A 25,271-nucleotide genomic window follows, 5' to 3' on the forward strand; every position below is an offset into this window, starting at 1 on the left:
GGATATGATTTATGCCCCAGGGAATTTGTAACCTATCAAGGAGGTAAAACAAGGACAGCTGTGACTACTGTGGTAGTGCCCAGGCACAGCATCAGCTGACTCTCATTCTTTTTTTTAAATTATTGACTTCTAGTTGATTTACAATATGTTAGTTTCAGGTGTAGAGCAAAGTGATTCATACGGGCATATGTGTGTGTATATATATATATATAATATATTCTTTTTCAGATTCTTTTTCATTGTTATTATAAGATATTGAATATAGTTCCCTGTGCTATACAGTGGGCCCTTGTTGTTTATCTATTTTATATATAGTAGTGTGTATATGTTAATCCCAAACTCCTAATTTATCCCGTCCCCTCTTCCCTCTTTAGTAATCATAAGTTTGTTTTCTGTGAGCTGACCTTCATTTTTATCTTCCTCTGCCCCATCTAGTTCAACTGCAGATCCCAGGGAGACCTGCTGGCCTTCACGCCGTGTTAAAGAAAATATATAAAAATCATGTTAAATAAAATGATTTTTTTTAATTATTATTTTTTTGGCTGCGTTGGGTCTTCGTTGCTGCACGCAGCCTTTCTCTAGTTGCGGTGAGCGGGGGCTGCTCTTTGTTGCTGTGCGCGGGCTTCTCTTGTTGCGGAGCACGGGCTCTAGGCGCGTGGGCTTCAGTAGTTGTGGCACGCTGGCTCAGTAGTTGTGGTTCACGGGCTCTAGAGCGCAGGCTGAGTAGTTGTGGCACACGGGCATCGTTGCCCCGCAGCATGTGGGATCTTCCCGGACCAGGGATCAAACCCGTGTCCCCTGCATTGGCAGGCGGATTCTTAACCACTGTGCCACCAGGGAAGTCCCAAATAAAATGATTTTATTTAACATTTCCCTATTTGGGGACCTTGAGGTTATTTCTAGCTTTTCACCATGATAACGATACTTCTACAGGCTTCCTAGTGTACCTTGTTATTTCCTTAGTATAAAATCCTAGAAGCAGAGAGGTGAGTCAAAGGGTTTACACTTTTAAAAAATTGTCATAGGTATTGCCAAACTTCCCTTCAGAAATGTTACACAAGAGTATGCCCAGCAGCTGTATGTTTCTCAGCACAAGGGCCAAAGCTGGGTGTTGCTATTCTTTTCTGCCTTTGCCAATCTGATAGATGAAAAATGGTATCTCTGTGCTGTTTCAATTTGTATTTCTTCGAGGTTGATGGGTATGGTAGGTTGATAATGGCTCACTCCCAAAGATCAGTGTACTAATCACTGGAACCTGTGAATATTACCTCATAAGGAAATGGGGTCTTTGCAGGTGTGATTATAAGGAAATGAGGTCTTTGCAGGTGTGATTAAGTTAATGATCTTGATGGGGAGATTATCCAGGATGATCTGGGTGGGCCCTAAATGACATCACAGCGTCCTTCCTTGTAAGAAGGAGGCAGAGAGATTTGACAAAGACAAACGAGAAGGCCATGTGACTACAGAGGCAGAAACGAGTGATGAGATCGCAAGGATGCCGGCAGCTACCAGAAGCTGGAAGAGGCAAGGAGTATATTCTCCCTGGAGCCTCAGAGGGAACATGGCCCTGTCAACACCTTGATTTTGATTTAGTGAAACTCATTTCGGACTTCCGGCCTCGAGAACAGTGAGAGAATACGTTCCTGGTGTTTTACGCCACCAAGTTTGCAGTGATTTGTTACAGCAAAACCATGGGAGACTAATATGATAGGTTTTTCACATGTTTACGGACCACATGAAAAATCCTTCTGACTTTCAAAAACTTGTAAAAATGAAATATCACGCAATAACATGAACAGTATAATTCTATTTTCGTGAAAGTAAACCTGAATATTTGTATATGTGTTTACAGGTGTACACAACTGCCTAAGATGTCTGGGAGGATGTACATCAAACTAGTAACAGTGATTAACTGGAGGGAGGTGTGGGAAGGAGGTGGGGGGAAGAGAAACTTTTAGTTTTTTCTCAAGATGCATCTCTGTTGTTTGAAGTTTTATGAAACTATATTCATGTACTAATTGTGTGAAAATATAGATAAGTCACATCTGCTTGCTGTAAACAATAAAATATGTAGAAAGTAGAAAACAAAACTGTCCCTCTCCTCTCAATTATCCCTCTTCCCAGAAATATTTGATAATAATTTGGCATGCGTCTTCTCAGGCTTTCTTTCCATGAAAAAGTAAACACAGGTATGTCATTTTTAGAGAACAAAAAAGAAGAGTGAGTACCATATACATTTTCACTTAAGGGTGTTTCTCCAAAATCATTTTAGGATCCTTACGTGCAGGGGCCTCATTCTCCTGAGCTGGTTGTTGCACAGACTCTCACCATAAGAAAGTCCCAGAACTCTTTTTTTCACCAACCTCCCTGCTGCTTTGAACTTTCTTGTATCTGTGAATTTGACCATACGTATACACATCGCTGGTAAAACTCCTCTGCAAGTCGCGTTTAAAATAGTTTTAAGTACTCCCATTCTGCCTTCCAGTCTGCTTTTAAAACGGACGCTCCCACCAGTAGTTCACCACTATGGAGGACACAAGATCCACTTTTTCAAACTTTCCTGAACTGGGTGGAGAGATGATATTTTAACGTTATCACAGGAGGCATTTCTTTAAGCATGAGGCTGGTCGGGCATTTTTCATACGTTCATTGGCTCTCGAGGCAGCTTCGTGAACGCTTCAAAGGTCACTGGGCAGACAATCTTCCTTCTCAACGAACCAAATCCGAATTCTTTCTGAAACCAAGACCGTGAGTTATTCGATTAAGGACCTAGTCCGGAACTATGAGGCGAAGGTGATCTTTGGGATTTCAGCCTGGGTGACTCTGGACACCTGAACAAAGTCGAAAACCTGAACTGGGGCGGGGGGCGCGTTGGAACCCCACAGGAAAGAGGAGCGGGAGGCCGCCCGGCATATTCCGGGGTGCCATATATTTCCCCAATCCTGTGCCCTACGCAGCCGGCGAGGGCGACCAGGCCGGGAGGGACCCAGCGCTGCGAGGTCTCCAGGCACCGAGAGTGTCCCCGGCCGGTCTGTGGGTCCGAAGCTTTCCCGCAGGGGGCAGTGCCGCCCGCCGGCGCGCGGATCCGGTGGGAGGGGTGTGGAGCCGGTGCGGAGTTCTGGGGGCTCTCGGGAAGAAAGTTAGGGGATGCCTAGGGGTGGGGGCGGGACCCGAGCGGTCGGCCGGAGGGTGGGGACAGGGCCGCGGGGGTGCAGGGTAGGGCGCGGGGAGGGGGTCTGGGCGAGTCTGGGCGCGAGGGCGGTGCGAGCTGCGGGGAGGCGCAGCCCCGGAAGGTGTGAGCGAGCGGCAGGCGAGTGTGAATGCGAGTGTGTGCGCGCCGGAGCTCTCCGGGTTCTGCGAGGCGCGCGGGTGTCAGCTTGCAGCAGGGCTCCTCCCTCCGGCCCCCCTGGCCCGCGCGCCGGTCCCTCCTCCCTTTCCCCGCTCGCCCCTCCCCGGCGGGCCAGGCGCTGGGACACCCCGGCGGAGCAGGCGGCGGCGGCAGCGAGTTGGGGAGCCCCGGGCTCCGCGCTGCCGGTGGGGCCCGAGCCGAGCCGCCCCCGCCCCGGCCCGGCCGCGCCGGCCCAGCTTCCCTCCGGGCCACGCCCTGTCAAACTTTGTTGCTGCGGCCGCCGCGGCGGCGAGCGGAGCGGGCCGGCCAGCGGGAGGGAGGGAGGGGCGGGCGCCGGGCCGGGCGCGGGCGGCGAGGGGCTCCGAGAGCGGCGGCCCCGGCCCGCGGCCCCACCATGCCCCAGCTCGGCGGCGGCGGCGGCGGCGGCGGGGGAGGCGCCGGCGGCGGCGGCTCGGGCGCCGGGGCGGCCGGCGGAGGGGATGACCTCGGGGCCAACGACGAGCTGATCCCCTTCCAGGACGAGGGGGGCGAGGAGCAGGAGCCGAGCAGCGACAGCGCCTCGGCGCAGCGGGACTTGGACGAAGTCAAGTCGTCCCTGGTTAACGAGTCGGAGAACCAGAGCAGCAGCTCGGACTCGGAGGTGAGGAGGCTTCCGCGGCCGCCCCGGGGGACCCCAGCCCCGCGCTCGCTCACCCGCCTTCGCCTTTGTGTCTCCTCCGTAGGCGGAGAGGCGTCCGCAGCCCGCCCGGGACGCTTTCCAGAAGCCGCGGGACTATTTTGCCGAAGGTAAGTGCCGGCCCCGGCAGCCCCCACTCCCGGCCCCGCGGCGTTCGGCGCCTCATCTCCGGCCGATCTCGGTACCCCTTACCCCCGTGGCCGTGCCCCTGCCCCTGCTCTCCGCCCCTGTCGGCCTCAGCAGCCCTGGGGCGCGCGTGGGGGGCGCTCTGGTCTCCGGTCCCCACTCCGGGTCCCCAGCCGCGGCGCTGTCCCGGGGACCCCGACCTTACCTCCTCCTTGGTCTTGCCCGCAGTGAGAAGGCCCCAGGACGGCGCGTTCTTTAAGGGTCCCCCCTACCCTGGGTACCCGTTCCTGATGATACCGGACCTGAGCAGCCCGTACCTCCCCAACGGACCCCTGTCTCCGGGAGGAGCGCGCACGGTGAGTGCCCGTCCCGCTGCGCCGGGGCGGGTGGGCGGCCGGGGCCCGCGAGATGCGCCCCCGGGCTCGGCGACAGGGTGGGGGATGGGGGATGGGGCCGTCCCGTGAGGATCCTGGGCAGAACTTGCTTACGGGGTTGAACTACTCTGGCGGTCGAGGGTTAGGCTGCGCTAGGCAGTGCCTGCATGAAAGGAAAGTGCCTTTACATGCTCCCCTTTTGCTGGGGAGCGGCTTTGGGGTCCACTCCTGGGGTCCTCCTTGGTCTCCAGAATGCTTTGCCCGCACTAAAGGGAAACTTGGATTTGTGCCGGTTGGGCGGGTGTGTGTGTGTGTGTGTGTGGGGGGGGGGGGTCTCGCTTCCTTCCTGGAAATCGGTCAGCTTTCCCTGGCAGTTGGGCAGTGGGGCCGGGGGAGCAGGGTTGGCGACGCTGCCCCACGACTCCAGTTTCGCTGGGCGGCTGTGAGTTCGTTCCTAAGAAACCCAGTATTCGTGGCGGGTTATTCACACACACCCCTCCCCACCCCCAGCCCTCGCGCGGGGGCCTCAACTTTTCTGTAGAGCTCGGGATTTTAAACTCGCCGAGATGATTTCGAGGGCGAATCGAGGCATTCTTCAAGTTGAGGAACTTGGCTTTTTCGCCCTTTGTTGCCGGCTTTTCTCATTTAAAGCGAGCGCTGCGACACTTTAAACCTGTTAATGGGCGCGCATTGTGTGCTGCGCGCTGGCATTTAGAGCCGTGATTAAGCAAATTGACCGGGCCCCAGACGACGTGCAAATGAGGGCGGATTCCTTCGCCCCCTCCCTGGCTCTAACTCCCGCCCCCCGCGTCGCGAGGGGCACAGCCCGGGGCTGGCCAGGCTTTTTTGTCCCCTGAGTTGCCACCCCACCCGAGGGCCCGCTGCCCAGGTGCTAGGTCCGATGGCAGATCTTGAGTGAACACCTGCCTACTATGCGCCTGGCTCTTGCGCGCTGCTGCTTGGGCGCCTGCACGCCGTAGTGGTTCACTTTGCTCCCTGCCCGGTTTCCCAGTGCCCGCCAGTTCGTGCTGTTTTGATTCGGGGTGGAAGGTGTTTGGCGCCTTAAGAGCTGACCCGACAAACTCACTTTATGCTCAAGTTGTCCTTAAATAATAATCATAGTTAAAGGGCCTGGGAAACGCTGGTGCTGAATGGACCATCCCTGCCGTCATGGTACAGTGGTCGGTGGAGAGTGGAGACATCTGCCGCCGGTTCAGTGGGGCCGCTCTGCCGGCCGGTTGGGGTGTGGGAGTGGAGGTTGGGGACTCTGGCCAACCGAGAGCAGAGTGGAGCTGCACAGCCCTCTCCTTTCAAGCAGGGAAGACCCTGCACCTTTGGCCCTGCCTTGGTGCATCCTGGGAACTCCCGAATGTAAGTCCTGAATATGAGCTGGATGCGGGCATCTGGCTGTTGCTTTTTCTCATTCATGTTAAAAGAAGAATGTGTGAGTAAAAGTTGAGCAAAACAAACTGCAGTAACGTCGTTCAGGTTTTCACAGATTCTCTTCCGTGTCCGCAGATGTGGCTCAGTTCTGAAAGTTTTAGTAGGGTTTCTGTACGTGTGTGTGTGAAAAGGTAGGTCACTACACTATCAGAGTCCCTTTTCTCCATTTTACCTTTAGTTGTCTGGGAAAAGGAGTTTGGCATTTCTGTGAGTCAGCACCGATCCATGTCCTGGTGCAGGTAAAGTCGCCAGAAATGTTCCAAATATGACTTAATTCTTTCACTCAAGCTAGCTATTCCTTTCCCCTTTCTCACCAGGGCATTTTGATTCTTCCTCTTTGAATGGTGACGACTGCCAGTCTTCATATGCTGCTCTTCCCCTCCCCCTCAGGAGCCCAAATGGGACAGATTTTGTTTGTGTCAGTCCCCTACTTTTTTCTCCCATCTTCTACCACCCTTCCTTCTTTCTACCATCTTACATGTACTTTTGCCTAAGAGCTTCCAAAGGCTGCTTCTTTTTGGTACTGGCTATTCCTGATTACTGCATCCAGGCCTGCATGGGATTTTTGGAGCCCTCCCTGAGGAAGCCAGCCTTTCCCCTCTGCATGCTTCTGACTGTCCCTGCTCATTCCTGCAGTTGTTCCCTGCCTGAGCCCATGTCACTGTCCTCCTTTTTGAGCCTCCAAGAACACTCACCCTCTCCCTGTTGATCCTTCATACGGGACCTAGTATGTCCTGCCTCACTCTCCTGTTTCCATCTTGCCTCCCTGATGAATTGCCCTTGCAGAAAAGTAAGTTCAATGCCCCCATTGTTTCTGTGCCCCTTATGTGTCTGTCATGGTATTTTGACCTGCCTGGTTACAAAGTTTATTGAAGTTTCCTGCCGTTAGATCAGCTCAGTAGAACCTGCTAATTTGACTCTATCCTTGGGCATCAATGACTGTTAGGAAAGCAAGGGAGGAAACACTTAAGCACTTGATTGTCTGGACTGTAGGACTGAGATGATGCTTTTCCTTTGGATGATTATATTAATGTGATTAATGATTATATTAATGTGATACTGTAGGCAAACTATAGGTGCAGACAGAGTGGCCCTCTGTAGGGGTCCCTGCCTGGTAAAAGGAATGTATTGATAGAGAGATATGGGGGGGAGAAGGGGGAGGAAGGTGGCTGAAGGGTGAGGGGGGTGGTGGATTATATGATCTGGTCTCTCTTTTAGCAGCCTAAGTCTTTTTTGGTTTCACATCTAAGTTTCACAACCTTAGTCCTTGCTGCTCTAAGGCCTATAAGTGGTATAAAATTGGGTGACCTTAGTTCTCTTACGCCCTAACACTTTCTGGAAATACCAGGCCAGAGGCAAACGTGAGGTTTGGCTGGAGCGTTCTCAGGGTATTAATTGACCCTAGGAATAGTATTAATTGACCCTAGGAATAGCAACAGGGCTGCAGCACCCTCACCCACTGGCAAAATTCCTTCTGGGACAACTGGGGGCCGGCCAGTCCTCCAGTCTGGCCATCTCCTCCCCGTTCATTACCTTTGCCCTCCACTCTGGTTTGGCTGGGAGGCTGGGAAGTGGTCTCTTCCTGAGGCTCTTTAGAGAAGAGGTCCCCTTAACCTGGGGTGTGTGCCAAGCCTCCAAGCCGTGATTCATTCTCATCTGGGGCTCTGGGGACCCTGTGGCCTGTGAAGAGAGGAATAACGGCCACAAATCACTTTTCACTCCTTCCAGTAGTCACACGAAATTATACATTCATTCATGAAAAGGCTTCACCAGTTCACTAAACCACCTTGGTGCTGTTGACTAGAATTTGGTTAGGAAAATGTAAGTCAGCACAGAAGAAAGCAGATGTCAAAAATAGTTGGACTAATCAGAGCCACAAAGAAAAGGCAGCATGTGGTTCAGCGAGTGAGCAGCAAAGTGATAGGCGTTTGACCGTGACCACAGTGTGAGTGCTAATGACATTTTGGAAAAGAGCACTTCCAGGTAGGGTTGCTGAGGAAATCTATAGTTTTGGGTCCAGTGTATACATTTTAGAGCTGCCTTTGTGCAGCTCAGGCACCAAGTTATTCATAGATTTCTCAGACCATCACAACTCAGATTTCTGTAGGAAATTACTCTGTCCTCCAAACAAGTCCTTCGCATCCCACTGCTTCCCATGGGCAGTCCTGCTGATATCCTCGGTGCTCCTGTTTCCTTCCTGACACAAAGGAGTCCAAGCAGAAATCTTTGTGTACGTATAGAGACGTTTTCTGGTTTTTAGGAGTTGTATGTAAAAGCCAAGTATTGATAAAACCTCTTCTTTTGGAAGATCGGTATAAACATGCTGCTTTTGGGAAAGTTCTTTTAAGCCATTTCATCTAAATATAACTTCTGTTCTATTTTTCTCTAAATATAACTCAGGGTTTAATGAGGGCTTTTCACATGGAATGAGCATTTACGAGGGCCTTGCCTGCGTTGCTGAAGTTTTGGCACTTAGATTTCTGGGGTGACAATTGATGACAAACTCTGTGGAGGGACTCAAACCCTGTCAGTCCTTTTTCTTTGGGTGGGTGGATCTGACAGAGAATACCTGCTTGCTCTGTTAAAATTTTGGAGAGGTTTAGGTTGGTCTCATTCTTTAGTGATCTTACTTCTGGGGAATCTTGAAAAAGTAGGCCAGCACATGTGTACACACACACACACACACACACACACACATCTAACCTTCAATACAGAGTGTTCCAGCCTCTACAGTGATGTGCAAAGTTACCCCAAAAAATTGTGGCATAAAAAGGAATTTAAATGATTAATTCATTGGAAAATGCATAATGTAAAGATTCTATATTCCAACTTACGAGTACATTTTTACTTGCTAAAACTGGGGAAATTCAGATTGGCATCCTTAAGATAAAAGTCATAACGCGGGCTTCCCTGGTGGTGCAGTGGTTGGGAGTCCGCCTGTCAATGCAGGGGACGCGGTTTCGTGCCCCGGTCCGGGAGGATCCCACATGCCATGGAGTGGCTGGGCCCGTGAGCCATGGCCGCTGAGCCTGCGCGTCCGGAGCCTGTGCTCCGCAACGGGAAAGGCCACAGCAGTGGGAGGCCCGCGTACCGCAAAAAAAAAAAAAAAAAAAAAGTCATAACGCCTTGACTTCCTCTGATATTTATTGTAGGCCTATCATGGGCAATGACTAAGGGACTGCGGGAGTTAGGCTGAATTAGACCCAGCTTTGCCCTGAAGGACCTCAAAATCGAGTTAGGAAGAAGTGATGTTAGTACCAACCACGATAACAGGAAGTCCACGTTAAGAGTCAATAAAATTCAGAGAAGAATTTTCAGAATAAAAAGAATAGAAAAATTGTCTTGGGCTGTCAAGGAGGGCAGGTAAAGGAAGTTGTTTTAGACTAGTCCCTGAAACTCATCACTCTTTAATTCAAAGTAATTTTTGTTAACTATAAAAAAATTTAAACAGTACAAAGGTATTTAGAGTGAAAAGCGGAAGTCCTGCACGTACATCTGAAGGTAGAAGCCAGCACAGGGAGAGCAAAGGCATGGAGTGGGGTAGAAGTTCAGGGCCATTTGGGATAATGCAAGTTTTTCCATTTGCCTGGAAGGGTAAGGGGCCAGACCTTGAATGCCAGTGAAGGAATCTGGCCTTATTCAAGAAGTAGCAGAGTACCATCCAAAGTTCTGCTGGGAAATAATGTGACTCGTACATGTGCTTAAAAGGATAATAGTGATTGTGGGGAGAGGACCTGGGAGGAGCTAGAATGCTTGCGAGACTCCCAGGAGGCCAGGGGTGAGGTGAAAGGGGCTTAAGAGTATCTGAATGGGGCTTCCCTGGTGGCGCAGTGGTTGGGAGTATGCCTGCTGATGCAGGGGACGCGGGTTCGTGCCCAGGCCCGGGAGGGTCCCACATGCCGTGGAGCGACTGGGCCCGTGAGCCATGGCCGCTGAGCCTGCGCGTCCGGAGCCTGTGCTCCGCAGCGGGAGGGGCCACGGCGGTGAGAGGCCCGCGTACCGCCAAAAAAAAAAAAAGAGTATCTGAATGGAAAGGAAGGGTAGCATGAGGAAGACTGGCAGGGTTGCTTGAGTTTGCGTGGGAAGAGGTGGTGGATGGATGGAAGGGAGGGAGGGAGGGAGAAAGGGGCTGATGTCGCAGTCAACTCCTGGTGTCTGAGCCTGGGAGACGGGGTGTGACTTCTGGCAAGTGGGGCCCTGGCCCTCCATCTTTGCCTCCCCAGTGCTGGACAGATGCTTATGAACTGTTGTAGCAATAACAGCCCACGCGGTCTGTCAGAGGGTCTCACTTAGAGGAACTGCTCAGTCTCGTTGGAGAGGCACTGGGTTTGAGGGGATATTGAGGGAATAGTTGAAGCTTCAGCAACAGGATGATGCAACGGAGCAGGAGAAGAAAGGAAGGGGTGCTCAGAGCAGAGAAGTCACTGAGGGAGGATGGAAAGGGGTCTCTGCCGAGGTGGGAGGAGAGCTTAGGGACTGCGACTGCACGGAAGCTGGAGGGGAGGGAAGGGGGTGGGGTGCTCCTTAGTGTCAGATGCCACAGAGAGAGGGGAGAAGAGGACTGAGGACTCAAAAGGAGCTTTGGGAATTCACTAATCAGGAAGTAATTGGTGCCTGCAGAGAGCAGTATTCCAGGCAAGTGATGATGAGAACGGTAGGTAGGCAGAGATGCTACCCTCAGGCTTCTTCCTCGGGTGCCGAGGTGCTGTAACCAGGACTGGTCCTGCTGTGTGGCCCGTCCCTCACTCCTCAGCCAGAACCCACACCAGACTCCCACACATGCGAGCAGCCTCCTGCCTTACACATTTCACTTTCTATCTCCCGTAACCTGGAAGGTGCTGGAAAACCAGACTCCGGGCAACCCATTTAAGAAGATGGGCTGTGGCAAAGAGAGGGATGGGAAGGGCTGCAGGCTCCAGAGACAGTCCATGTAGGATGCGGGAGTGGGAGCTTGTTTGTACTAGCGGTAGGGTAGGGTGGAGGGTAAATGGGGAGGAAGAGATGAGATTGAGAGCTTCGGGACGAAGGCAGTGTTCTTCCCTCGTAGATGGAGATGCTCCGTGGCTCCACCCACCAACAGTAGGTATTGTTCTCTCGACTCTGCGGGTGAGCCCAAGCGTTGAAGAAGGGGATGTAGAAAAAAACGCAGAGGTGGAGTTGCAGAAATCGAGGGGGAGTGCATGGGTTGTCTAGATGACTTTGGGATTATCAGTAAAAACCAAGAGCAAGTTGGCTGGGGTTTTGTTGGCAGGAGGGAGACCGCAGGCCCTTCCTCTGTACCCAGTTATAAAGCCAAACTTGTTGGGAACCTTTTAGCTACATGTGAATAATGAGATGTTTGTGCATTGATTGATAGATATGACACACTTGGGAAATTTTTCCTCTTTTTATTGTCTGGAGCTGGCTGACTTTGAAGGGGGATAGAGGTGAGGATCAAAACACAGCTCATTTTCAGTCAGGGACAGATGTTGGCATGTGTTAAGTTATTGGGGATGGGAAAGGACTGGGAAAAAAAAGCATGTAGAGAATTGCCCCATATTGGCTAATCTAATAATGTATTTTTAGAGGAGGTTTTTATAAGTCCCATGTGTTACTGTTCTCTCCCAAACTGGATTGGATTTAGGGAGCAGTGAAATAATTGCAGTTTCCAAAACCTTGGCATTTGGGAATGAAGGGACATGGGCGGAGTGAAGGGGGCTTGCCTTTTCCTCTATACTGTGTGTGCCGCCCAGGGAACAACTCTGGGGCACTGGGCAGCTTCTTCCAGAGATGCTGAGTTATCCCTCGATTGCCAGGTAGCTTTAAGGTTCTAAAGGTTTTAGGTTCAGAATCCTAAGTCTTTCCTTTTCATTATGTGTACAGCCTACAGATTTTCATGGGAAAATGACCTTTTAGTTTACAAATACATTTCAAAGTTTGAAAATTAAATCATAAAGATGTTTTCCTGAACATGACCCTTTTCATGAGATTTTGTGGAAGTAGTAAGGGACGATAAGTCCAGTCACCTGGAGCTCTCAGGACAGGCAATGAAGTCACACATACACTTTCAAACTGTTATAGCAGTTTAGAAATCTGTTCCATTCAAGAGGAGGAACAAGACTGCAAGTGTTCACCCCAATTGTGGAAAATAAGTGTAAACAAAAAATTCACAGAAGAACCTACGAACGCTTACTAATTATGTGAAACCATGTTCAGCCTCCCAGGTAGTCAGAAATGTTAATAAAGATAAGCACTATTTTTTGGCCACCAAATTAACAAAGGTTTTGTCTTACTGAGACTGTTCAGTGCTGGCAAATGTACGGTGAACTGGGTGCTCTTAGTTGCTGTTCCTGAAGGGTGTTGACAGCCCACTGCATTGGGAAAGCACTTGGCAATGCTTGCTAAAACCTTAACATTTGTCATTGCTTCTGACCTAAGGAAGTAGATACTTGCTATGCCCATTTTGCTGCTGGGCAGACTGACTTGTAGAGGTCAAGTATCTTGTTCAGGGTCACGCAACTAGTCATCGACAGCACAAAGATTTTAACTTGGTTGTGAGTGCCAAGGCTGGGTCTTCCCATTTCACCCTTGTGACTTTCCACGCATGCCTGATGTCACTAGCTCCTCCCCCTCTTGGGAGAAGGGCAGCTGACCTTTGTCTCCCAGTTCAGAAATCCTGACGTGAGTTACCAGTCAGGGTGGAGGGCAGGTAGATTTGTTCCAACTTTACAAATCGGACCTGGGAAGGTACCTTCCCAAATAAACAGTTGTGTAAGTGAGTGAGCGGCTTTGGTTGAAGTTCTTCGTCCAGTGCTATCTGTGCTCTACAGGCATCAAATAACCTTTAGGTGACGGCCCCAGGAATTTTACCGCCACGTTACCTTCCTTCAGAAAAAAAGTGGTTGTCTGTTAACAGAGACATGAACTTTTCTGAACTGGGGGACTGTTTTTTCCTGTTGAGATCAGTGAGGTTGGAAGAATACACAAGTGTGTCTTTGGGGTGGAAGGAGGTGGGAGGGGCAGGCTTGCTCGCTACCCCTGCAATTTGGATTACAACGTAGTTTGGTTGACAAACCCAGCTCTGGTGAACCAAGTATGCAAATATTATTTCCTTATTGTGCGTTTTATAAAATATTTTAGAAATTGGTTGCTTTTGTTAAAGTTCTTTATAAGTTAAAAATAAGTCCCAATCACCTGTAACTCTGAGTAAATTGACTGTTAAAGAAATAAATACTAGATTTTTACAGAGAATTGCAGAGAATGTGTTAGTCCCCACCACCACCCCTTTTCTGTGTGTGTGTGTGTGTGTGTAAGATGGTTTGAAATTAGGAATCAGGTAATTTGATACCTTTTTATTCACTTACCAAATTTATCTTCCAGGTGGTCTCTTTCTGAAAACAGTAGCATGGTGGAAAGAGTAATAAGGGGCTTCCAAATCTGGTTAATAGAAGTTGGGGAGGCGCCGGGGGTCCTGTCTAAGCCCTCTTGGAGATCTGTGTATTACAAGGCATTAATCTTGGCGAGATAAATGTCTTATATACTTCATAACGTGGATGGGGCCGTTATTTGTAGGAATATCTATAGAAAGTGTGTTGTGTGGAAAAACAAAGATGTAAATATGAGATAGTAACTGTGATTAAGAAATAGATGGATCTGATGATAAGGAAGAGAAGCAAAAGAAGCAGGAATGAGCAGTATGAAAAGTTAAGTTTGTGATTGACATGTACACACTACTATATTTAAAATAAATAACCAACAAGAAAAAAAAAAGAAAAGAAAAGCTGATCAATTTACAAGTCCAGATTCGTTGGCAGTAGTGATTTCTGATATTTTTAGGACTATACTGTTTCCGTAAATTCCAAAGATTATATACCAGAGTCACTAGAGTCAGCTGGATTTATAAGACATACCTTCTAGGAGTGCATTGGGGTTTCCTCCCTGAGTTTCTTGTGCAGGGGACTCCACATGGGTACCCTGCAGCCCTCCGAGCTGGAAGGGACCATCCAGCTCACCCCAGTGGTGAGAAACACAAGCTCAGGGAGATCGTAGGCTTGCCCAAGATCAATTATGAGTGATGGAAACAGGACTAGAGCTCAGCTGCACCTCCTGGAGCTTTACCCTGTCCACTACTCAGGGAGATCGACAGCAACCCTGGCAGAAAGCCATGCTATGGAGAAAATGCATCTCAAAGTATTTCTTTATTAAACTAGAACACCTGACCCATGATAAATGATTCATAGACATTTGTTGAATGTTGACAGCATGAATATTTAAACATCAGTATTTAAAAAAAACAGCCTAGTAGGCATCTGCAGTGGTCCAGGGTGCTGTATCACACCATTTACAACTGTTACCACATCTGATAGTACAACCTCTGTTTTTATCCACGAGGAAGCTGAGCCTGAGAGAGTAAGCGAGGGTTCCAGAGACACCTCTCCAGAAGGTCGTAAAGCCATCGTTCCAATCACAATGCTGCAATTTCCCCTCTACTGAAAGTGGACGGCCAAATTAATGTGAAAATGCCATTTGGAGCAAGATAACAAAGAAATGGTGTGTGAATAAAAAGTGACTAATGAGCAACATCTCTGCATTCATTCTTTTCAGTGGCCTTCCCAGCCCTTTAACAGGAGGAACTTGTAGTCACTGCTTCTGCCTGGGGTAGAGTCAGAGCCTTAATGGTTGGTGTCTTTATAGTTTCAGAGATGGTATTTGTTGCGATCTTAATCTTCCTTTGCTTTTCTGTGCTGTGCAGCTCCATATAATCTATGTTTTTCCCCTTCAGTTTCCCTTGTGTTTTCTTCTGACATCTTGAGGTACTAAACTTGGATCTTAGATACCACAATATGCAATATTGGTATATGCATCTGTTGACTTGGTCTACTGCCTACTTCCACTCCTGACCAGCCCCACTTGGTTGTACATGTGTGAATATTAGTTTGTATGTAAATTAGATACAGTCATTGCTTATTAATCATATCATCTATTTAAACATTTCCAGACGGGATACATAGAGGAGAGGTATAGCGGGAGTCTTAGAGATTCGTGAGATGAAAACACTTCGTACTTCTACTTTACAACATAAACGTTTCTGTTAATAAAATGATTGTCGGGGAGAGAGACATTGGTCTGAAGCTTTGGAGTGGGAAAGAGATCATCCTCATGGGTATGTTCCCGGGCCTCCTAAGGAAAGTTAATGCAGGAAGAGGAGGGGATGGTGAGAAAGTCCAGAGATGGGGAGAACACCTTAGTAAGCTGCTCCTTTGAGCTTGCACCAAAAGAGAGGAGAGAGGAATGGTGGAGAGAAGCCCGAGGCTTGAGTAGAAAAGCATACTCCACTGACCAGCGATATTTGTGGCTAAGGGGTCTGGGACTAGGATTTGGCCACAGTCAGTCAGGCCTTGGACCCTAGCCCAGCCATGGTCTGGCTGTGTACCCCTGTGCCCTAGGGCCCTCTTAGGCAAAATGGGGATAGTGGTAGTGTTTGAGGGTCACTGAATTACATTTTGGCTGAATGGACTGTGTTTTAAAACCAGGATTTTTCCAAGGCTAAAACTAAATGTCATACGATGAATCTCTGAGATATAGAAAGAAATCAGAAATGTCATCAAAATAATTTACAGTATTATTACAACTTGATTAAGATGTTTAGTGACCAAAAAATTTTTTTAAACACATTTTTAAAAATAAATTTATTTATTTTATTTATTTACTTTTGGCTGCATCGGGTCTTCATTGCTGCATGGCCTTTCTCTAGTTGTGGGGAGCGGGGGTCTCTTTGCTGCCATGCACGGGCTTCTCATTGTGGTGGCTTCTCGTTGCGGAGCACAGGCTCTAGGTGCGTTGGCTTCAGTAGTTGTGTCATGTGGGCTCAGTAGTTGTGGTTCATCGGCTCTAGAGTGCAGGCTTAGTAGTTGGGGTGCACGGGCTTAGTTGCTCTACGGCATGTGGGATCTCCCCGGAAAAAGGCTTGAACCTGTGTCGCCTGCATTGGCAGGTGGTTTCTTAACCACTGTGCCACCAGGGAAGCCCTCAAATGTCTTTTGCAGTAAAAAAAAAAAAACATTAAAAAATTTTGCTGGGGCTGGGGGGTGTCTGGAATGGCCCCAAGACCTGTGCTATACTTAGTTGTCATGTATCTTTAGCCTCCCTCAGTCTAGAACAGTTTTCTTTTTTTTTTAAGATTTATTTATTCATTTTATATTTTATTATTGCTGCTTTGGGTCTTTGTTGCTGCACACGGGCTTTCTCTAGTTGCGGCGAGCGGGGGCTACTCTTCGTTGCAGTGTGTGGGCTTCACATCGCGGTGGCTTCTTTTGTTGCAGAGCACAGGCTCTAGGCGGGCGGGCTTCAGTAGTTGTAGCACACGGGCTTCAGTAGTTGTGGCTCGCAGGCTCTAGAGCGCAGGCTCAGTAGTTGTGGCACACGGGCTTAGTTGCTCCGCGGCACGTGGGATCTTCCCGGACGAGGGCTTGAACCCGTGTCCCCTGCATTGGCAGGCGGATTCTTAACGACTGCGCCACCAGGGAAGTCGTAGAACAGTTTTTGTTTTGTTTTTTTTGCGGTACGTGGGCCTCTCACTGTTGCGGCCTCTCCCGCTGCGGAGCACAGGCTCCTGACGCGCAGGCTCAGCGGCCATGGCTCACGGGCGCAGCCGCTCCGCGGCCTGTGGGATCTTCCCGGACCGGGGCACGAACCCGTGTCCCCCTGCATCAGCAGGCGGACTCTCAACCGCTGCGCCACCAGGGAAGCCCCAGAACAGTTTTTTGATCTGTCTCTTGTGTTGACTTTTTAAGAATACAAGCCATTTATTTTGTAGGACCTTGAACATTTTTTTTTTATTGATGATGTTTCTTCAAGTAGATTCAGGTTGTTTATTTTGAGCTACAAAACTGCATAATTGATGCAGCATTGATGTCTTTCTCAATGCTTCTCCTAAGCGGTGCCGTCTGTTTTTCCCCATTATATGTGGTGTTAATTTTGATCACTTGGTTAAAAGTTGGTCTATCAGATTTCTCCAAGAGAGTTACTATTTTTCCTTTTTGTAATAAGTGTCTTATGGGGAGATACTTTGAGACTATGTAGATATCCCGTTTCTCATCAAACTTTCGCCTGCTGGTTTTAGCATCTACTGATGTATCTTGCCAGAAACAGTTATCACTGTGGTAGTGGCCAGACTGGTGGTCAGATATTTTTGTTTTATTTATTTATTTTTGCATTTTTTAGTTGAAGTATAGTTGCTGTACAATATTATGTAAGCTACAGGTGTACAATATACCAATTCACAATTTTTAGAGGTTATACTCCATTTATACTTATTATAAAATATTGGCTATATTCCCTGTGTTGTATAATATATCCTTGTAGTTTATTTTATACACAGTATTTTGTACCTCTTAATTCCCTACCCTTATATTGCCCCTCCCCCTTTCCCTTTCCCTGCTGGTAACCACTAGTTTGTTCTCTATATCTGAGAGTTTGCTTTTTTGTTATATTCACTAGTTTGCTGTATGTTTTAGATTCCATATATAAGTGATATCATACAGTATTTGTCTTTCTCTGACTTATTTTACTTAACAATAATGCCCTCCAAGTCCATCCATGTTTCTGCAAATGGCAAAATTTTGTTTTTCTTTATAGCTGAGTAATAGTGTGTGTGTGTGTGTGTGTGTGTGTGTGTGTTGGTCAGATTTTTAAAGTTTGACATTTTAACACAGGAACAATTTCTCAGCTCTGTGAGTTGCTAGATTATTTCTGTTCTCTATAACATATTTGTGAATACTGAATAAGATGAAGGAACAAGATATTTTTGGTCCTTTTTAAAAGATAATAGTTTGTTCTTCACAGTTTTTGTGGCAGCATCAATCATAAATCAATGATTAATCAAGAAATTACGGTACATGATTTTGAAATCTTGTGAAATATTGAGGTCGCAGAGTTTACATTCTGTTCTGTGTTCTTCATAGGATGTAAAGAACTTCCTAGTTAGGATTTTTAGGTTTTTATCTGATTGGAGTTTCTCACTGTCTGTCTGGATTTGGTTAAGTGCAATCCCAGGGTTTCTTTAAACATGTTTTTCTGTCCCCTGTAGTTCTTGAAAATCATTAGCTGGATTTAGATTCTTGATCAAGCTTCAAGGTTCTCTCTCTCTTCTTTAATTTATTATTATATTTTTTATCTTTTTGGTTCTGTAAATTGACTTTTATAGACTTTATTTTACTTTTTAACTTATTTTTGCAAGACTCATTCATAGATGTTGTCCTTACACTGTGAGACACTTAAGGTCTGGTTGTCTCTCTGTGATATTAACAGCCACTGAAGATCATCACCCACATCCATTGCTTCCTGAGCAGTTTCAAAATGGCGATAGTCTATGTGTATCATTACTTCTTCATCTATCAGCTGTAATTTTTTTTTTTTTTTTGCGGTACGCGGGCCTCTCGCTGTTGTGGCCTCTCCCGTTGCGGAGCACAGGCTCCAGACGCGCAGGCTCAGCGGCCATGGCTCACGGGCCCAGCCGCTCCGCGGCCTGTGGGATCTTCCCAGACCGCGGCACGAACCCGTGTCCCCTGCATCGGCAGGCGGACTCTCAACCGCTGCGCCACCAAGGAAGCCCTGTAATATTTTTTAAAAGAGAAACTACCCCTCGGGACTTCCACGGTGGTCCAGTGGCTAAGACTGTGCCCTTGCAATGCAGGGGGCCCTGGTTTGGTCCCTGGTCAGGGAACTAGATTCCACATGTCACAACTAAGTGTTTGAATGCCGCAACTAAAGATCCTATGTGCCACAACTAAGACCTGGCACAGCCAAATAAATAAATAAATATTAAAAAAAGAAAGAAACTACCCCTCATCAACTATTAGTTACCTTAGATCAGAGGTCAGCAAACTGAGGTCCACAGGCTAAATCCAACCCAATATTTATTTTTGTAATTAAAGTTTTATTGAAACAGCCATGCCCATTCGTTTGCATATTGTCAGTGGCTGCTTTTGCACTGCAAGGGCTGAATTGAGTAGTTGTCAGTGAGGCCATAATTGGCCCACAGAGCTGAAAAGATCTGGCCCTTGACAGAAACAGTTTACTGACCCCTGCTCTAGATGATGTGGAAAAAGCAATTTAAATATTTGATTCTTTCCCCAGTTTTCAGTTGGTATCCAATTACCCTGCAAAGGTGCCCACTGAAGTTATTTCTTAAAATATCGTTACAAATTCACAGACTTAAACCTATTTGGTATGTAGTTCAGTCGATTTACAATTATTATCTTTATTGAAACTCAGATTGCCCCATCTTTAGCCAGTGGGAGCCTCTTCAAGATGGCTCCTGAGTCTTTCTGTGTACACAGTCCTAGTGGTCTTGTGGTCTTTGATGCTTCCCTGATGACTGGTGTGGTTCCAAGTTCATCTTGTGGATTTCCTGCTGCGGACCTGGAACCAGCCACTTCTAGGAGCTCTGCTTCCTTTCAGTGTAATACGTTGTTTAGAGACCATAGTCTGAATGCGAAGGGTGCGTGTAAATATAGCTCCTAAAGGTTTATTCCGTTTAATGTATGAGCATACCAGGCAATCAGTAGAATTTAAAAGTAGAATATAATATGCATGTTGTAATTTTAAAACAATCACATTTTTGTTCTAAAAGTATGTAATGTGCTCTATTTTTAAGGTACTTTTAGTCTTAATAATGTTAATTAATCCTCCTATTTATTTAGTAATTGTAGTTGTATATTAGAATTGTTTTCTATGAAATTAACATCTTTCATGCTTATATTTTATTCTTTCAATAAAATATATACATATCTGCTTCTGCCAACTGTTAGCATTTCAGCGGATAAAGCTCATAAGATTTCCACTCAGATTACCTGTGGAATGCTTCCGTGTTTTTGAAAGGGCACGTTCAGGTAATGACAGCAAAGCCAAACATGCTTCCTTTACTTATTTCTCACATTGTGACACTAATTAGATAGATATGTTGGTCACCTCTGTGACCACGTGACCATCCATCATGCAGAAGCTCAGGCCTTCTGAAGACCGAAGCCACAGCTGAACAACACATTTACATTGAATGCTGAGGCCGAGGCCATATTTTTTATATTCCTGGGGCCTACTTCATGGTTGCAAAGATAAAAGTTGTACAGGGGCACAAAGAACAACGCCTGGTACATAGTAAGGACTTCGTTAAGGTAAACTCATCATCAGCTTTGGTGGTCCTGGGTTTTCAGGCCTCCCTAGCCCCTGGGAAATGTAGTCTGTAGTCTCTATATGGTACCATTCCCTGGGCAAGCGCTTATGTTCAGTTTTGGATTGCTGGTTTTCTAGAATCCATATTCTTAGCAATCCTGGCTGTCATATTTCCCTTTCGATTACCATTGCCCCAGCACAGTGCCTTGTACACAAAATCTGTACTGTGTGGATATTGGTTTAATTGCATTTCTCTCTTTTTAATATATCGTATATAATAAAATAAACAGCAAAAACCTGTCTTCCTCCTGGACATTTTTAGACTAACAAGGGAAATCATTTTTCACTTCTGAGACCTTTCAGGGCGTAATCTTCGATACATTGATCTTTGGTGGGTTGATCATTTTAATTTTAATTTTTATCAAGATTTTCTCAGTTAATTCCAGTATTCAGGCTGTACATTCTTTTAAAAATGAAGCAGATTTCTGTGCTGGAGACAGAGTGCCCACTGCTGTGTAGCTGTGGACAGTCAGTCCTTCATCTGTGATGCTGGGAGTATGTTAGCAGTTGTGGAAGCCATATGTTTTTAGGCCTTTGCCAAGGAAAATACTTTAGAATTACATTAGCAACTCCAAGGTATTTTGGCTGTTCTGAATGGACACATGATAGTTTTCCAATTATATAAACTAGAGCTTTTGTTTTCTGCTGAACTTTCTTATAGGCTATGGGAACAATAGTGCCTCTATCAGCATTTCCCAGAGTAACATCCAGGGGATGTTAAGAGTTAGTCCTATTGCTTCATTTCTGCAAGACTTCTGGGGCCTTTAACATGCCAGCGTGCACTGCGAATCTCTTAGAGAGGAGTGTATTACGCAGGATTCCTTGGGCTTATTTGATCAAGGCTTTCCTTGTGTTTGGAATACTACCCTCCACCTGGCGTCCCCCACCCCGTGTGTAAGTCTCACTGCATACTCCCTGGCTCCCAGCCTTAGATGTGGCCCTGCTGCAAATGCTCAGCTCCCTGTACTTGACCATGTTTCTTTGCTGGTAAATATGTGGCTTAACAATGACCTGATACACACTTGTCTTCTCTGAAGCCTACCCTCACTGAAGAAGTCGGGGAGTGGGTCTGTTCTGTTCTCTATGGGATTCTCAGCATCAGGCATTTAGAATGGCCCTCCATAAGTATTTGTTGGATGAGTGAAGGGATGTAGACCCCTTTATTTCTGAGTAGCATCTTGCGGAACCAGAGCTCTGCCGAACCCACTTTGGGAACCATAGCTCAGTCTTCATTTTCAGTGTGAATAACTAGAGTTCTGTAGACCTTCATAATGCTACTGAATGTACGCAGTGCACCCAACTAGCAGGGAACTGTGAATACATTTAAAGAGAGGCTCACAGGTGGCCAACAAACACATGAAAAGATGCTCAACATCACTAATTATTAGAGAAATGCAAATCCAAACTACAGTGAGGTATCACCTCACACTAGTCAGAATGGCCATCATCAAAAAATCTACAGACAGTAAATGCTGGAGAGGGTGTGGAGAAAAGGGAACCCTCTTGCACTGTTGGTGGGAATGTAAATTGATACAGCCACTATGGAGATTCCTTAAAAAACTAAAAATAGAACTACCATATGACCCAGCAGTCCTGCTCCTGGGCATATACCCAGAGAAAACCATAATTCGAAAATATACATGCACCCCAATGTTCATTGCAGCACTGTTTACAATAGCCAGCTCATGGAAGCAACCTAAATGTCCATCAACAGAGGAATGGGTAAAGAAGATGTGGTACGTATATACGATGGAATATTACTCAGCCATAAAAAGGAACGAAAATTGGGTCATTTGTAGAGACGTGGTTGGACATAGAGACTGTCATACAGAGGGAAGTAAGTCAGAAAGAGAAAAACAAATATCGTATCTTAATGCATATATGTGGAATCTGAAAAAATTAGTATAGACGATCTTATTTACAAAGCAGAAATAGAGACACAGACGTAGAGAACAAACGTATGGATACCAGGGGGGAAAGAGAGGGTGGTGGGATGAATTGGGAGATTGGGATTGACATATATACACTATTGATACTATGTATAAAATAGGTAACTAATGTATAGCACAGGGAACTCTACTCAGTGCTCTGTAGTGACCTAAATGAGAAGGAAATCCAAAAAAGAGGGTGTATGTGTATGTGTAGCTGATTCACTTTGCTGTACAGTATAAACTAACACAACATTGTAAAGCAACTATACTCCAATAAAAATAAATAAATAAATATGAGGTTCAGTGCTTGAAATAACTTGACTCAGTGGCACATGGTGAATCAGGTGGGATTGGAACCTTCTTTTCCTGATACCTGTCCCTGGGCCCAGTACCCACAGGCCGCCTGCAAGTCCCCTCTCATGTTGTTAGTTACATAAATGGGAACTCGTGTTGAGACTGGTGGGGGAAGGAGAAATCAGATGCCCCTTTGTGTACTCATTAATGCAGGTAGAACAAAAGGCCCAGCTTGGTTTTCAAGTTCAAGTTTGGCTCACATGTGGTCCTCAGTGAAGATTATGATCTCGGATAAATTAAAAACAAATGTTACAGAAGTCGTGATGAGGTAGAAACGGAGTTCAGGATTCTCGTTTTTAAACACTGGGGTAAGCAGAGACCCCTCTTTAAAGCAGACACTCACTTCCCCCTCTTCCACTCTACCTCTCTGCCTATCATTATGATTACTGTTCATTTTCACTTAAATTAGCAAGGCAGGTTAGGTGTGTACATGTGGTCTCACGTCAGTGTCCTTGAGTTGGTTCACCAAGCCCCTCACTTTTCTGAACCAGGCAGACAGACGTTTAGTCAGATCCGCTAACGCATCCAGTGAAAAGGGAATCGCACGTTTGGCAAAAACGCCTCCTTCCTTGGGCAAGACCCCCAGCAGCCTGCTGCCCCAGGTGGCTCCTTTTCCTCAAGCGTGCTCAAGCCCAGCGTGCGAGGAGGGAGCACACAGGGTCCCCCTGTATTCTTCTCCCCCAGGCTGAGCTCCAGAGCACATTCTGGACTGGAGCTGGGAAGTCCTGGGGCCCGGCGAGTTTACGCACTAAATGGGGCTCTGTATGTCTAAGCCAAATTAAGTCTGCGGGCAGCCTTTACAAGCACAGTGACTGCTTTACAGATGTAAAGAAGCTCAAAAGTACTGTGTATGTTCGTAGCCTCAATCCCTGTAAAGTTTCCACGAGCACATGGCAACGGCTCTGTACACGGAAATTTAGTTCCTCTGTTCTCACCCTGCTTACCTCTTCACTCTGTCAAAGCACGTGTCATATTAATGTGTGTGTGTGTGTGTGTGTACACATGACTAGTTCTCAACCGGGGGCAATTTTTTCCCCCAGGGGACATTTGACAATGTCTGGAGACATTTTTAGTTGTTACGATTTGGTGGGAGAGGGATACTACTAGCATCTCATGGGTAGATAGAGGACAAGGATGCTGCTAAATATTTTAAAAGGCACGGGGTAGTCCCTCACAACACAAAATTCTCTTGTCCCAAATGTTCATAGTGCTAAGGTTGAAAAACACTGGTGTGCAAACACATATCATACATGAACAAAACCATGCGCATGTGTTCACATGCATATATGAATACATGCACACATGTGATTATATGTATACATATATGTCTATGCACACACACATACTTTTTTTTTTTTTTTTTGGCGGTACGCGGGCCTCTCACTGTTGTGGCCTCTCCCATTGTGGAGCGCGGGCTCAGCGGCCATGGCTCACGGGCCCAGCCGCTCTGCGGCACGTGGGATCTTCCCGGACCGGGGCACGAACCCGTGTCCCCTGCATCGGCAGGCGGACTCTCAACCACTGCGCCACCAGGGAAGCCCCACATACTTTTTTTTAAGAAGGGACATTAGAGATACTGGTTGGATTTTAGTTACAGTTGAAGAAACTGGGTCCCGGAGAAGCAAAGAGTTACTCACCTCACAGAGCCAGTGAGAAACATAGCAGGGGAATTCCCTGGTGGTTCAGTGGTTAGGACTCCGTGACTTCACTGCCGTGGACACAGGTTCCATCCCTGGTTGAGGAACTAAGATCCTGCAAGCCACGAGGCTGGGCCAAAAAAAAAAAGAGAGAGAGAGAAACATAGCAGGACTGGTACCTGAATTTCTCTTCGTTCTGAACAGTACTTTTTGCAGAGGTAACAGTCTCCTTCTTTGAGTGTTCTGTGTCCCAGAGGAATATTGTATACATTAACTCATTTAACCCTCAGAATGACCCTGCAGGTGGGGACTGTGGTTATTCCTGCTTTACTCTGGAGGAAATCAAGCCTCAGAGAGGTCAAGATGCTTGCCTGAGGCCACTCAGCCATGCAGGGGCAGGGACTGGTATAGACATCACATTTGCCCGGCTCTTCCCACCTGGTACCACCTCCCACTGGGCCACGCGGAGGCTCGTGTGAGCTTGAGGGACGTGGCCTGTACAGAGGAGATGCTGAGCGGGGTGACCCGTGGGGCTCTGTCCACCGGTTGTATTCTGAGGCTCCAGTTTGGAAATGGTTCGTAATGCCTGAGTGCTGTCTCTGAGAAGCCCTGAGCTATGGAACCCACAGAAGTTTAGGTCCCACAGCCCACTGCCTGGTCCGCAGCACTGGGTTGGAGGCCTCTGGGGGGAGAGCAGGAGTGATGGTGGCAAATCGGTCTGCATGGACCCGGGGAGCTGGGTGGGGCAGGACTGGAGAGGCCCCGATGGGTCTCCTGCCTTCCCCTCCTCTCTCCCTCCTTCCCTGCTCAAGGGAGGCCTGGGGGTTACTAGGAGGTGAGGGGCAGTTGGTGGTAATTACTCACCGTTTGCGCAGACGGTGGGCACGGCTTGGTGCCTTCTGGGATAGAGAGAGGCTAGGGGACTCTTGTCAGAATGTTGTGTGGAGGACCGAGAGGAAAGCAGGCATTCTGTGGGAAGGAAGAAGGTTCAGAGTCACCTCCTAGGGAGGTCACTTCAGATCCTCAAGTATCCAAAGTATAAACAAGGTACCAGCTGCACTGCCTTTCAAGCTCTGGCTGCGTGGGCAGCAGCTAGAGAGCTGGCGGCCACGACATCTGCCCAGCGGCTCCCTCAGCTTGTCCTCAGGATCTGACCAGTGAGCGCGCACT

The 25,271-nt window shown here is 47.4% G+C and overlaps 1 protein-coding gene across 1 annotated transcript in view; it reads left to right on the plus strand.

The window, feature by feature from the left end:
- Nucleotides 1–3,743: 3,743 nt before the first annotated feature.
- The window catches only part of TCF7L1 (transcription factor 7 like 1), a gene marked incomplete at its 5' end in the record, with an annotated part of 158,532 nt that continues 137,004 nt past the window's right edge, over nucleotides 3,744–25,271 (plus strand). The window contains 3 exons of the mRNA XM_082851498.1: nucleotides 3,744–3,989; nucleotides 4,072–4,135; nucleotides 4,380–4,507. Coding sequence (XP_082707624.1) covers nucleotides 3,744–3,989; nucleotides 4,072–4,135; nucleotides 4,380–4,507 — 438 coding nt within the window. The remainder of the gene's footprint in view (nucleotides 3,990–4,071; nucleotides 4,136–4,379; nucleotides 4,508–25,271) is intronic.

This window comes from Leucopleurus acutus, assembly GCF_964270905.1.
Source record: "Leucopleurus acutus genome assembly, chromosome: 12".
In the NCBI taxonomy this organism is placed as follows: domain Eukaryota; kingdom Metazoa; phylum Chordata; class Mammalia; order Artiodactyla; family Delphinidae; genus Leucopleurus; species Leucopleurus acutus.